This window comes from Phymastichus coffea, unplaced genomic scaffold (assembly GCF_024137745.1).
Source record: "Phymastichus coffea isolate CEN01 unplaced genomic scaffold, Cenicafe_Pcof_1.1 PCOF00055, whole genome shotgun sequence".
Classification (NCBI taxonomy): domain Eukaryota; kingdom Metazoa; phylum Arthropoda; class Insecta; order Hymenoptera; family Eulophidae; genus Phymastichus; species Phymastichus coffea.
Genome location: NW_026706866.1, coordinates 520,614 through 534,575, shown reverse-complemented (window position 1 = coordinate 534,575; position 13,962 = coordinate 520,614). Strand labels below are relative to the sequence as shown.

Here is a 13,962-nt window from a genome sequence, read left to right as displayed (position 1 = left end):
TCTCGGGCGACTACGCGATACGGCGGGAGCGCGCGAAGAGTAGACGCGCACGTGCGTGAGGTGCATCCGCGCGGTGTCGCTATATACGTCAGCGGCAACTTTCTAAAACAGCGAACGCTGTATATTCGTGGGGCCTTCCATCCGACAGTACGTTACGGAACAGGCACGTTGCAGCAAAAAACACGCGATAGTTGTCACGGTGGAGCTGCGGTGGGGGGCGGGAGGAGACAGCCGACGCCGAGATGCCATTGCCAACGTGTCGACTTTTTTCTGGGCAGGATCGTTGCTTCGATAATGATCGGCGCGCTTGTAGTCAAGCCTCGTCGAGTGATTTGACTGAGTAAAGAACTGGCTGTGCGCGTGTACGTATTATACGCGTAGAGGCGATGGTTCGAGCTGCCGCTGCAACTTTATTGCCGAGCGGAAGCCCATCCTCGACGATCGCATCCCTTCGCGTACGCGCTGTGCGTGCAGCAACGCACGCTCGAGCGTTCGCTCGACCATTGGCGAGTTCAACGCCAATCACACGAAAGCCAAGTTAAAACGCGAGGATTCTGTATTTATACGGAGGCGCAGAGCAGCACGGAGCTCGGCTGACGAGGGGTGCCTCCGCGGCGGATCGATTGATCGATGAGCGGCAGCCGCACGCATTTCCGCCGACGAACAACGTCAAGCTTACCGAAAGATGCACCCTGCCTCTCTCTACCTCTCTCTCTCTCTCTCTCTCTCTCTCTCTCTCTCTCTCTCTCTCTCTCTCTCTCATCTTCATTTCAATAACTCATCCGAACGGGAAGTTCGGGCAGCAATCAGACGGACGTGACAAAGTGAGAAAGAGCAAAAGGGGTACAAGGCCGTGGGCGCGCGCAGCGACCCTCCAGCGGACGACGGAGGTATCGGCGTGGCAGCTGCACGCCGGGATAAAGCGAGAAATCAGCGTGCTCTCGCAACCGGCGATAAGTGGATTGTCGGGCGCGGGTTTTATTTATTTCGCTGGTCTCCTGCGTCAGCCGCAACGACTAACGACTCGCGCGCTATCGATAGCCGCTCGCGCGAGAGCACGAGGCGCGCGACTTCGGCGGCATCGCGAGGGAAAGAGAGTGGCACTTTGAGAACACTGCACTTTTGAGTGTAGCTCAGCAAAATTTAAATGCGCGCGAAATCGGTAGAAGTGGCTCGCATTTGCAATTGAGATGAGGCACAGATATATATGTACAGGTAGGCATGGGCTGCGAATCATTTAAAACTCAAAGCGAGAAGGGCTGGCTAGAGGTCGAGTGGGCACGGGAGCAGGGAAAGCGCGACGACGAGAGACCGCCCGACTATGGAGACAGAGAGAGATAGAGAGGACCTTCCATTGAGTGGCGCGTAACGAGCGTGGAATTAGCGGAGCGGTAGCACCGTAAAACACACCATTGCGATCGGCCACGAGCGCGAGATCGATGGCCTGCATTCTCGTGTACTGTTCCGCAATGCGGACGCCGTGGCGCAGGGGGAGAGCCGGTCCTGAACGCCCTCGACGCGGTGAGCTCCCCCGTCCGAGCTCGTTTGTCAAGCGCTCGCGCGTGCGATCCGTCATTCGCAGGGCAAATATTTTGGACTCGCAGCTACAAGCAAGCGGCGCCGGGGGGGGGGGGGGGGGGGGGCAGAGGAGAAGAGGTAGGCGTCTCGCGACGGACGCGCGAGTTTCGAATTGTGCACGATCCGCGGCTTGCAATTCCAACGTCAGGACGATCAATCCGTGGCGCGGCTCTTTCGGGCGCGCGTAGGTAGCATCGTGCTCGCACTGGCGACGCGCGGGCCGCGAAGCCGGGCGTGTTGGGCAGCGGCGTCCCGCACCGGCTCGTGCGAAAGCAGCCTGTTCTGCCAAAACCGATGCGCGCTCGCCGTCGCCGCGTGCGTCGCGTTTGCCGAGAGGCGGCAAACGGAGCAGCAGCATTCGCAGGTGTGGAGAAAACCCGAAGGCGCGAGGAGCGGGAGAGGAGTGGCATCCCGAAGGGGCGTCGAGTGGCGGACTATAATTAAAACGCACAAGAGCCACGGCGTGCTCGTTGTCTCGCTTTCGAGTGTGCAGATACATGGCCGGCCAGGCGGCAGCCCAGCTTGGAAGAAGCGCGCAGTGGAAGGACAATCTGGCGAGAGCGGAAACAGCAATCGAAGCGGATCGCGCGTCTGGACTGGGGCGTGCTGCGCGAGGAGCCGCGACTGTGGATCGACTCGGTTGCAGTTCGGCGGGCAGCAGCTTTCGCGCCTCGCTCCTTCTCTCCTTGTTTTTCCGTTTGTTTGCCGAGCCGGCAAGCCGTGAATAGAGCGAGGCGCGCGTGGGCGAAGAGCGCCCTTACCTTTCAACGCTTGATAGCCGCGCAGTGGCAGCAGACTCAAAGCACTCGCTCCCTTTCTTTCGCGACGACCGTGCTCCGCTCGCGCTAAGTGACGTCCCCGCGTGCACACGCCCGAGTCGCGACAACGCCTCTTTCAAGACGCTTCGTTACGCCGCCTAGAGCCGGCTTATTCGGCTAATGGGCATCTCCCCGGCCGTTACTTCTTTTCGTCGAGGACGCGTTTCGTCGCATCGCCGGAGAGACGACGGCACCGAGTCATGTAGAATGAATAAACCGTGGCAATCAAACGTTGCCGTAACGCTTGTATTACACAACGGGAAGTGCAGCGCGCGCACGCGTGCAACAACGAAAATATTCAGCCGAGCGTTGCGCTACTTTGGCCGCTGCTCGGTTCGCGCTCCATTGGCAGCGGTGACCAAACATCCTCGCCACCATTGCACACCGATGTCAGCAGTCTTACCTCTCTCTCTCTCTCTCTCTCTCTCTCTCTCTCTCTCTCTCTCTCTCTCTCTCTCTCTCTCTCTCTCTCTCTCTCTCTCTCTCTCTCTCTCTCTCTCTCTCTCTCTCTCTCTCTCTCTCTCTCTCTCTCTCTCTCTCGTGCGCAATCGTACATGTACAATGAATTCCTCGGTCAATCGGCCGTGTAGCGCGATGCATCGTCGTTCGACTGGAACCGGCAGCGAAAGGGTACATATTTTGATTATCGATTGTCCGCGCCTCTAAACCTCTCTCGTATAACGGTATACTGCAGCGCCAAAAGTATCCCAAAGCCGAGCCAGCAGGCAGATGGATATTCTTGTATCCACTTGGTCATCTCGCCTCCTCGCTCTTTTTTTTTCCGGCGAGCTGGCGTAATATGACTCTCGGTACCGCGGCGAGAAGCAGATAAAAGCGAACTGCCGTAAAGCTAACGGTATGGCACCATTTGTGTACACACCTCCGATGCGTCTCCATTGCCCGTCTGTCGACGTCACCGCGATCCGAGTCCTTCGAAATCGAATCGGCCGTCGCGCGCTCTCGCGAACCTGATCTGGCTTTCGAGCGGCTTACTCGCGAGAAAGTAAGAGTCCCAATGCATGTAGGCAGAGCTTCCCGAGCACGTGGATAGTGTAAATTGTAGGTAGCGCGACCAAGCCCCCCCCCCCCCCCCCCCCCCGCTTCGTGTACCATAATAAAAGCTTCATTCTCCGCAGGCAATCGACGTAGTCATCTTTCTGTACCTTCGCTCTGGGTCGCTTCTAATCCCTCACGGCCAGAAGCGTACACGCGCCAACGCATTTACATTCGAATGATACAGAGAGGTGAGCCACAATGATCTCGAAAGATGAAAACAATGTACAGCGTGTGCAGTCAATCAGGTGCTTGCTGGAACTTAACTGTGTCGTTGGGGTCATTTGACGCTCACTCTCCTTCTTTCTTTTTCTCCCTCATGAAAGTGTCGACTGAATAAACGACGATCAGACTGTTTCATCAATTGTATTTTTCCTTCGTGGCATTTAATACTCTGAACGGCCAATCGCGGGGCGCAGCACTGCGACGCTGGTCAATTGATGTCGTCGACGGTGGAAATCCGCGCAGCGATAGCGACCAATTTTTCGCGTCGCAGCGTGTGGCTCATCGCTGGACTCAATTGGCACGATCGCGACAAAGTCATCCGGGCGAGTCTGGAAATAGCCCTGGAGCGCTCGGTAACAATCCGGCAGCCGAGTTCGGTTCGGGCGCAGCGAGCGCGCGGAAAGTGCGCCGATAGAGTAGACGAGAGGAGAAGGGCCGAGCGGCATTAGCAGTCGTGCGTTGCGTCCACGCTGCGGCGGCAAGACAAGCGAAATAAGACGAAGAAAGCGCGAGAAGGAGCAGGAGAAAGAGAAGAAAGAAGGTCGCAGAGAAGGGAGGCCTTGCCGGGGGCGGTCACTGGCCCCGTCGAGCCCGCGCGACTCGCCGCTGCATTGCCGCCGCTGCTACTGCGCCGAGATTCCTCCACGCGCACCCGCCGTATCAGCTCGAGGGAAAACCGGCTCGCTTGGTCTATCGTTCCACGCACCTGCCTATTTACTTGCCATTGTGCAGCTTCTCGCGCGGGCCTTATATTCATAATTTCGGTGACGCTCGACCTGAGTCACGCCGAGAGAACGAAAGTCCGGAGCGTCGTTCTTCTTTTTCTCCAGATGACTCCGTGCGCCTGGAATGCCTTTCGAGTTTTTTTTTTCTTTTCTTCTTCTCTCAACCTCGTTACGTTTCCCTCGGTTTTCACCTGCCTTCCCGATCGGCCTAAATTAACAAGGCTCGCCACGGTTTCAATCGTTCAAACGAGCGCTCGACAAAGGCATTCCTTGGCTTGTGGAATGGTATCGCGGCGAACCCGTCGAGCTTTCCACGCGAAGGAGCATCCGAGTCGCGCGGGCAGATTCACGAGCGCTCGGCGCGTCGCGGAATAAAGTGCGGAGTTGGCGTCGGCTCCGGAAAGGTGGCGCGGCGCCGAGCGCGCGCGACAATAGCCGGAAAGTCGGCACTATCCCGCGACTGTCTGTCTGACTGGCGCTAATTAACCGAAGCGACCCCCCCCCCCTCCCCCCTCCCGGCCAGATCGTAATTGTTTTAGATGCGCGCCGCGCCGACTCGCAATTCCCTCGCTGTTTTTCTCGCGCTGACGGCGTTATCAGAGCCAATTACGTCGCTTTCCAACTCCACCGACTCTCCAACCGTGAGCGAGACGAGCGCGCGATTTCGTTGGACGCGCGACTGGAAGGAGGAGATTTGGCGGCCCGAGCGCGACTTCCGCGAGCCTGCTGCTGCCGCCGCGTCCGAACGGCAAGGGTGCTCCGGGTTTCGCGCCTGATTTTTTTCTTCTTTTTCTGCCCTACTTCGAGTCTCAGTCGGGCGTTAACCACTCGAGAGGGCGCTGAGATTGTTTTTTTTTTTTTTTTTCAACTGCTTGCCGATTGAAGTGCGCTCGTATTTCCGTGGCAAAAAAGCTCCTTGCCGGCACGTACGCGAGTTTCACGCGTATCCGCGCAGATACGAGCTCAGGGGAAAAAAATGGTCGGCCTCTCGAATGAAGAGCCAGCGGAATCTCGGTCTTTGCGGCACGGACAAACCTCCGCGAAAGAGCTTTGGAGAACGGTGGAAATCTGCAGCGGCACCAGCGCGCCTCGTTACACGACGAATCCGTTTTGCTATTTCGCCACGCGAGGCTTGTATCGCACCTAAAATCGATCTACGCGCGATCCTCGCGAAGAAAACGAAGAAAACAAGATCGGAACAGTCGAGGAAACAACAAGACGAGGGGCCGCGAACGAGGCTGACAAAGGAGAAGCTCCGAAAAGAAGCGAAGTTGCCGCGGGGAGGAGCCGTCAATCCTCGGCGGCAGCGCGTGGAACCTACAAAGCGTGTCGAAGAGGAAAAAAAAAAGAGCGCCGCTGCCGCAGCGTCGGGGAGAGAGCTTCCCCCCAATCGGCCGTTGTAATCCGCGCCCCGTCGTTTCTCCCCGACGTATAGGTATAAATAGACGCAGTGGGCCCCGCTCGCGACGGCGCCGGGCGCGGGCAGGTAGTGCGCCCACGCGCACCTGGGCTCGCGCGCACTCCGCTCTACTCCCCTCTGCGGCCGCACGGGCCATCTGCTCCGTTGTGTTGCGGCCCCGCGCGCGGCTAACTTTCTCACCGAGCCCCCAAATACACTAGCTCAGCTGACGATTTCCAGACGCGCGCGTCTTGCACGTATATAGCCGTGATTTCATCTCTCGGTGTGTCTTCTTTTTTTTCTTTCCTTCAAGGGTAAAGCGCATCTCCAGCTCGGGGATCCAACGCAGCCAATCACGAAGAGCGTAACACTTCAATCGAGCTAATTCAATTTGTCCCCGGGTAAGTCGTCAACTTTCGCATGAGGACCGTCGCCCAATTAAACTCTGCCCCGTCTCGTGCGCGCTACAGCGTCGCTCAATGTGAAACGAAATCCTTTCAATCAGCGACGCTCTGCCAATTCAACGCGCTACCCACGCATTCGGTGTAGCTATCAACGACGGCGTTCAACGAGGCCCTCTCGCTGAAATGATCAATTCATACTCGGAATCCCGAGACTCCTTCGTATTAGACGCGCACTGCCTTGGCCGTCGAGATGCGAAAGAGTATAAAGCGCGAGGCACGTTAAAGAGGGGCTGTTAAATCGAAACGACGAGGAAAAAGAACGAAGGCACGCCAGTGATTCGACGGCGTAGCCGCGCCCAACTTTTGCGATGTGATCAGTTGATTCGCGCGCTCAAATACGCTCTTATTCTGCTCGCAGCCTCAACTCTTATCGGTTAATTCAAGTGTACGGCCGTCCGCGCCCCACGCGCTCGTCTACGCGACCGTGCTCTCTTTGTTCCTATTTAGAGAGAGAGAGAAAGAGAGGGAAGACGAAGGCCGCCGTCGTACCTATTCAACTTTTTTTTTCCTCAAGCTGCCTGCTGTTATTATTTCCGAGGACCGGCTTGGTTACGTACAAATACCGGTTCTACACGAATTTCCAAATTACGTAGAACATAGCGCTTTTCTATCGAACGTGGAAAATAAAAATACTATTTTCTCAACAATTTAATCATTATTTGACGTTATATCTTTCTAAAGAAAAATTAACGAGTAATCGACGTAAAATATTTATTTTAAACATCATCGTACAGATAATCATCTTTCAATAATGGCTAGAATCATAAACATAAAACTCGTTCAAGTGATTATTCTTTCTTGTAGAAATTGCGTTTAGAATACTTTGCATCAATTATTTTCCAAACGAATTTTCTACGGACAGCTTACACGTTCGACTGTATCGAACAAAAACAAATCGCACAGCATCGGTACCTATGTGGAAAAAGGAACCCGGCCTTTCCGAGAGGACCTCGTTATTAAGCGGTTTCAGCGACCACAGGTATATTTCGTAAAAATCGAGCGCTTTTGTTTTTCGCCAAGGCACAAAAGAGAGGAGGTTTCAGTTTCCGACGAACCCGATTGTTACTCTTTTTTTCTTTTACGATATAGCAGTTTTCGTTGACTTTCCCATCCGCGCGAACGATTTATCGCCTCAAGAAGCTATCGCACTTTACAGTGCCTCGTAACATTTTCAAGTGTTTTTTTTTTCTAACGGTCCGACACGCTCCATACTCGTAAAAGAAAAATAAAAGAAAATACGCCGCTAAAAGGCACGTCGCCGATTGTTTTATTGCACGGCGATGGTTCTCGAGCGAAAATGATTATAGAATAGGCAGTCAAGTGACGGTTAGCGAGGCGCCAATGAAATAAACAGCTGACACTCGATTCGAGTGCGAGCACTCGAACGTAAACTGCAATTTGGCCGGTGATGGGGGGTGCTCACGTGTAAATAATAGCAATATAACGAGCCGGGAGGGAGGGGGCCTCGCGAGCCACGAATGTCCGCACGTCGTCTCTGTTATTGTTTGCTCTCGACGTGATTGACTGATTTGGCTCGGCTGAATGCCACTTGCTTTAGTTTTTAAGCGTCGCTTGTCTCTTCGTTGATCAGCGCCCGCAAGCTAGACGCGCGTCAGTGCGAGCTTACTAATCGTAGGGCTTTTGCTATCGCGAGCAAAGCGAAAGTGTTTTGCGAGCGATTCTGCGCGTGCACTTGACTGCCTTGCGCCTATTTGTCGCTGATTCTATTACGCGGAGCGGCATTTTGCCCCTGTGACCCCGGAGGAAGAGAGAAAATGCGCAGCCAGAGAACTAATGCCGCGAAGCCTTACTGGCGACTGAAACGATTGGCTTTTAAAATCGCATATTGTGCCTCGCGCCTGACAATCTCACTAATGCAAATAGTTTCCTCGTTAGTTCAGTGCAACGGAAACGATGTATTTCGAATGCTTGTCACGAGGGCGAAAATCAGTGGCATCTCGAGTTTCGACAGGGGGAACAAGGCGAGTGGAGGAGAACAGTTGACGGCGTGCATGGGAAGAAGATCGTGTTGTCGGTTCCAGACTCTTGCACTGCCTTTGCCCATGTCAACTTCGGCTTTGGACTTTCGAGCAAGTGGCACTTTTCGAATTGAGCGCGCGTCTCTATTCTTTGGCCGCTCGCTAAGTCGCGTCAGATACGTTCGAGTCCCGTACGACGAAACTCCAGATCGCAATTGTCCTCTCCTCTCTGTACTTGTCTGTCGTTGATTACGCACCGTTACACATACGTCTAAGGGAGTGTCGGCGCGACCAAGTTACATCGTGGTCAATTGTCCGACGAATCAAACGTGATTTAGCAATGATTTCAATGTCGCGCACGCCCGCTGCTTATTGTTTTCGCTCACTCTGGTCTCTCCTCTCATGAGTAATGTTCGCGCGCGCGTGTGTATTTACCGCATGTTGATCTCCATTACGTCCGACTCGCAGCAATAGCATGGCTGTCGTTTGCGCTAATTGAGCACAATTTTGCCGAATTTACCAGGCTTTACTCCGAAGATGATGATTGACTGCCGCGGCATAGAAAGCGTCGTCTTTCATTCTCACCCGCTCGCTTTTTCAATTGTGCCAATGAACGATTTTTTATTACTTTTGTTTTCTTTATTTTAGAGATAGACTATGTCGTAAAACAATTATCTTTGCACGCTAAGAATAAGTCAAAAAGGTGCAGTTTTTATATTGGAAAGATGTCGGAGACACAAAAGATCGTTAAGAATTAGTTTTGTTTTTGGTCCATGAGTCAAACTCTCAGCGTGCAAAGAAAAAGAAAAAAAAAAGAGATAATATTGCAAAGATAAATTTGAAGAAACAATTAAAGTGAAAAACGAATATTTCCGTTAAGGAAAACACGCCAAGGAGTTTAAGAGCCAAGACATTCTTGCTCGACCTAGTATTGTTTTCATTACACTTGGAAAAGTCGCACGAATGTTATTTCCGCGAAAAGAATGAATAGACAGTATGTAGGTTGCGTAAACAAAAACAAAGCACGAAAGCGAAATACTTGTAATACACGAATCAAGGTATAAACGTGTGAATGAACTAACCGGTTGCCGTAACAGTCCCACCGAGGCAGCATACAAAACCAAGGATCACGGTAACCTGCACGACAAGGCTCCTGCTCATTCGTCTAGGTTGTTCGTCCCCCGGACAGAGTCCCTTCCCTGGCTTCTTGCCCATTCTTCCTTTTTTTCTCTTTCTTCGTCGCACTAACACTTTGGCCCGCGCACTCGCGCACCTTCTTGTTTTGTGTTCTTCTTGCGCTGAGAAGAGGTTTGACACAATCGGAAAAATTTTACGTAGGGCACAATAGTAGAGCACCACCGATCGTGATGGAAGCTGCTGCTGCTTCGAGGCTACACCAAGCAAACCGGCGGCGCATCTTTGCGAAAATTCTTATCTCTCACTTTTCTTTCTCGAATGGCACGAAAATTGTGCAGGTGTGCATAGACCACTGTTGTTATCGCTTGGCTGTTATCAGCCGAGCGATAATCACGTTGCTCGTCCACGCATACATGCGGTTGTACGGAGCTTCGTTTAACTTTAATTTGCCCGAGGACGACGGACAAAAATGCCGTGGCGTCGTTTAAGGGCAAAGGTACTCTCTATGTGTCGAGTAACGCACGGACTGTAGCGTATTAGCGTGGAAGAGCGTATATATGAAACCGTATAGAGAGTGTAAGGTAGCAGGCGCTGCTGGCCCCTCTCGCGCAGGCAGGTAAGCGAAAGGCACAGAGAGCGCGCTCACCTGGTAGCCACTATACAACCTGGCAACCCTGTGCTCACAACTCAACAACTTCCACCGTCCTTGTTTCTCGATCTTCGATCAACACTTGCCAACTCGCGCAATGTTGAATAACCGCACTGTAATTGCACTTGCGACTAAATAACAGACTTTTAAAGCGTCGATCGTGCGTCAGTTAAAAAACGCGCTCGGGCCCGTGCGGCAACGACTCGCGCACACCACGCTACTCGCTGGTCTGCCGTACTGTAGCGTAGTGTACACACACACGGCCTGAGGAATGCAACTGACTTGAGCCTGACTGCGCGCATGACCGGACGACTGCCTCTCTCCACCAATCCCCGGCGACGCCGCCATCCACCACCTATGTATACCTTTCTTGTGCCTTGCCGCGAGGGGAGTGCCTGACAGTCAGAGTACCTTCACTACCGATTGCTCCTTATGCGATCTATAAACACATATGAGCTTGAATGAAAGTGACGAGCTTTACCATTCGTGACGATATCGTGAATGGATGATTTGAAAACATACTAAAGACATCTACCGATTACCGCGTGTATTAATCTTGTATTTTTTAGTGTTACTTATCGATCAAGTTTTTCCCCTTGAACACGTGGGTTCAATGATTTTTTATATTCTTTAACTAATAGCACATTATAGTTCATAATCAATACAGGAAATTTCATGCCAAAATTGAGGGATGGAAAAATTCGATGAAAATGTGTCAGGAATAATGTAAATAGATGACCTATATAAAACGTAACTCCAGATTTGCATCAGTTTTTTTTTATAAGAGGTCAAAGTTTGCACAAACAGGTTTTTCAAGTCTGCAAGCCACGGTATATATTTTAGATGAATATTGCAGAAAAACGAAAAAACTGAAATCGCGTGTTCAAACTAATGCGGTCAGAAGAATTGAACATATCTCACTCAATCATGCATCAATTTAAGTATTTTTTTGTTAATCTGAGGTAGTTTCAAGAATTATGAATAATGACGTGCTTATTAATAATTTACATATATTGCCACTGGATGAACATCTTCATCGTAACTTTTGTAAGAGCTGAGAATTAATAAAAGAAAATACCTAACTCGGCTCTTGTTAATCGCCAATATACATTTTTTTAAATCTCCGATAAGAATCTACCTATCTCAATTGTAAAGTTTCAAATTTCTATAATGTATAGGGAAGCCTCAAATTTATGTATTTATAACGTGAAAAGCATTGATATTTTTAAAGTTTAAAATAAGGGATTGAAATTAAATTTTCAACACTCCGTGCGCAATTTTAACATGCGTTGAAAATCGCACTTTCCACACGTCGTATCAAAAAATACGATACGGCACATGTTCTCGCTTCGCTCGCGCGTAAACGCCATACGAGACAAGAATCTATTTTCCTGCAATTGTATCGTAATGTACTATTTTTCAATCGCCACTAGTAACATTAAAATTGACTTTTTGACAAACAAATGCACCGTTTTAGAATTCAATCTCTTCGACTAAAAAAATTACAGCTACATACTTTAGCCACCACTTAGTTAACTAGATTTATTAGTTAGAATATCTAAACAACTAAGTAACATATTCAATCGCACAAAGGATCATTTTATTTAGAATTATAAGAGCTTTATCTTAGCATCAATAAAAATTTAAAAAATGAATTTTTGCAATAAATATTCCATGTTAGAAATGGCCATTTTTGGTTATTGGTGCTTTTTGTAATAACTAACGAACAGAAATAATCGCGCAATGGTTTACATTGTAGCTTTTCAATTTATTTACAACTTATATCTGCAACATTTTCATCTGAAATATATACCGTGATTTGCAGACTTGAAAAACTTACTTTTGCAAACTGACTTATGAATAAAAATTGATGTAAAATTCAAGTTGCATTTTATATATGTCATCTAGTTACATTATTCCTGACGCATTTTCACCGAATTCTTTTATCCCTCAATTTTTTAACGAAACGATTACTTTTTGTCTATATTGATTAGACTATTACTGACAGATCAGGAGTCATCAATAGTCAATATCAATTTTAGATTTTTAAAAATTTTTTTAAAATCAATATTATATGAAATAAAAGTTTGTATTCAGTTTAAGAATAAAAATAATTCTCCTTGATGCTTTTCAAACGTTCATATAATAACTTAATATAAACTATGGATGAAAAATTTAATCATAGTGAAATGGAGTATGATTAGTCAATGTAAAATCTTAAGGCATTATTTACGTATTGACATTTATTCAAGATGCATTCAACACCTTAAGTGTCAAAACGCTTTTTTTTAATTTTTATTATAAGATTAACTTAAAAGAAGAATCCAAGAATTTTGCCTCCCAAATGTTTTCTCCTGGCCTCCTCGTGGTCCATGATACCACCACTTGTGGTTAAAACAACATATCTAAACAGACAAATATTCTCTTAAGTCACAACACTTAATTAATTGTTAAATAATTTAAGATTGTACATAAGGAAAATGTAATAGATTAACTCACCCAAACTGACGACTTGGAAGAAGATTGTTGGTCCACTTCTCAATGTCATTGATGGGAACATCAAATCTTGGTGAAATAACACCGCATTTGTTTAACCTTCCAGTAAGGTTAACAACAACCTTTCCACTCCTGTGGTCATCAACAATTTCAAATTCACCTATGTAACCTGAAAAAACATTTGTTTATTGCTTTCTTTGGAATTGTCTTTATAAATTTTATTATAAATATTAATTAGTAAATCTTGAATACTTTTATTCTAATATTTAGATGACAGAAAAATTATTTCACATGTTTATGTATAAATTTTGGCATATACATTTATGTCATACAACAAACTTAGAATATGAAGAGTATGAAAAGTTTATATTTTGATGTCTGTCTTAATTTTTTGTAATACAGTTAATTATTGATTTAAGTAAACTAATCATGCCTTATTAACTAAGACAGCTGCAATATACATTATTTTTAAATAATTTATAAGTGTATTACTCTTTAAACTGGCACTACTAATGTGCATTATTGAGTAGTAATACTGTATAGTGAAAATGAAAATATTACTCACCATGCTTCATCATTACTGTAAGAAATTTTACTATAACTTTTGAGCAAGGGCGAAGAAGCACCTGCCTCTTGCCTCGCTTTTCAGCATTGTTGATTGATTTGAGGGCATCACTCAGTACATTCATACGCACCATGGCTGTCAAAATAAAAAAAATTAATCAATACTATGATTATGCTGCTAATAATTTCTTAAATAATATCAAAAAGATTTAATATTTCCTGGTAAAATCATTTTAAAATAAACCAAAGTAACCTAACTTGTCAGCTGATTTTATTCTAAGATAATTAAAAGACAAAATCTATAAGATAGTTTAAATTAGTAAAAACTGAAATTAATACATGTGTTTCAGTAGAATACTTCAAAGGAATAATTGTATTAATTAATAAAAAAAACTAAACATCACTAAACAGACACTGTTGCGGCTAACATAACCTTAGTTTATAAATAAACGTATAACAAAAAAACAGTAATTTACAGATAAAATAAGGTTTGCACTATAAAATTGAAACTTTAACACATCAGCAGTTACATAAATTTTGTCTTAGTAATTGTTGATTTCGTTGATTACCTGTGATGAAAATTTATTTATCACAGTGACATACACGCTCGACAATACCCGAGGTAAAAGGAGTCCATTTTGTTTCCAGTTCCGTATAGTTCGTAAGCTTGTCATGAAACTGCGAATCAAATCGGTTTGTGACGAGGCAAGCATGAAATTTAAAAATATCGCCAATTATTTGTAAAATTTCGTCTTTGTCCATTTTTATTAAAATTAAAAATTAAACACTTAATAAATGATAATATTTTATTTAAAAAAGTTAAATTTTTTAAAATACTTTTCTTTTTGTGTTTAAAAACTTGCATATTTTATCAT

The 13,962-nt window shown here is 47.2% G+C and overlaps 2 protein-coding genes across 6 annotated transcripts in view; both read right to left on the bottom strand.

Moving 5' to 3' along the window:
* The window catches only part of LOC131665888 (protein sidekick), a 35,150-nt gene extending 24,751 nt beyond the window's left edge, over positions 1–10,399 (bottom strand). For all 5 annotated transcript variants that reach the window (XM_058938107.1, XM_058938108.1, XM_058938109.1 and 2 more), the window contains exon 1: positions 9,324–10,399. In XM_058938107.1, coding sequence (XP_058794090.1) covers positions 9,324–9,456 — 133 coding nt within the window. In that variant the 5' untranslated portion in view covers positions 9,457–10,399. The remainder of the gene's footprint in view (positions 1–9,323) is intronic.
* A 1,859-nt stretch (positions 10,400–12,258) lies between these two features.
* LOC131665997 (small ribosomal subunit protein uS8A) lies at positions 12,259–13,765 on the bottom strand. The gene is made up of 4 exons (XM_058938309.1): positions 13,657–13,765; positions 13,089–13,223; positions 12,527–12,692; positions 12,259–12,432 (listed from the first exon to the last, which is right to left on the bottom strand). The coding sequence occupies exons 2-4, from the start codon at positions 13,219–13,221 to the stop codon at positions 12,339–12,341; spliced, it is 393 nt and encodes a 130-aa protein (XP_058794292.1). The 5' UTR covers positions 13,222–13,223; positions 13,657–13,765; the 3' UTR covers positions 12,259–12,338.
* Positions 13,766–13,962: the final 197 nt, after the last annotated feature.

Bases quoted from the DNA above. Each gene is read 5' to 3' on its own strand.
- LOC131665997 (XM_058938309.1), bottom strand. From the start codon at position 13,221: ATGGTGCGTATGAATGTACTGAGTGATGCCCTCAAATCAATCAACAAT. The intron at 12,693-13,088 runs GTGAGTAATATT...ATGTTTTTTCAG, and splicing joins TACAGTAATGATGAAGCATG to GTTACATAGGTGAATTTGAA. The intron at 12,433-12,526 runs GTGAGTTAATCT...TTGTCTGTTTAG, and splicing joins CTTCCAAGTCGTCAGTTTGG to ATATGTTGTTTTAACCACAA.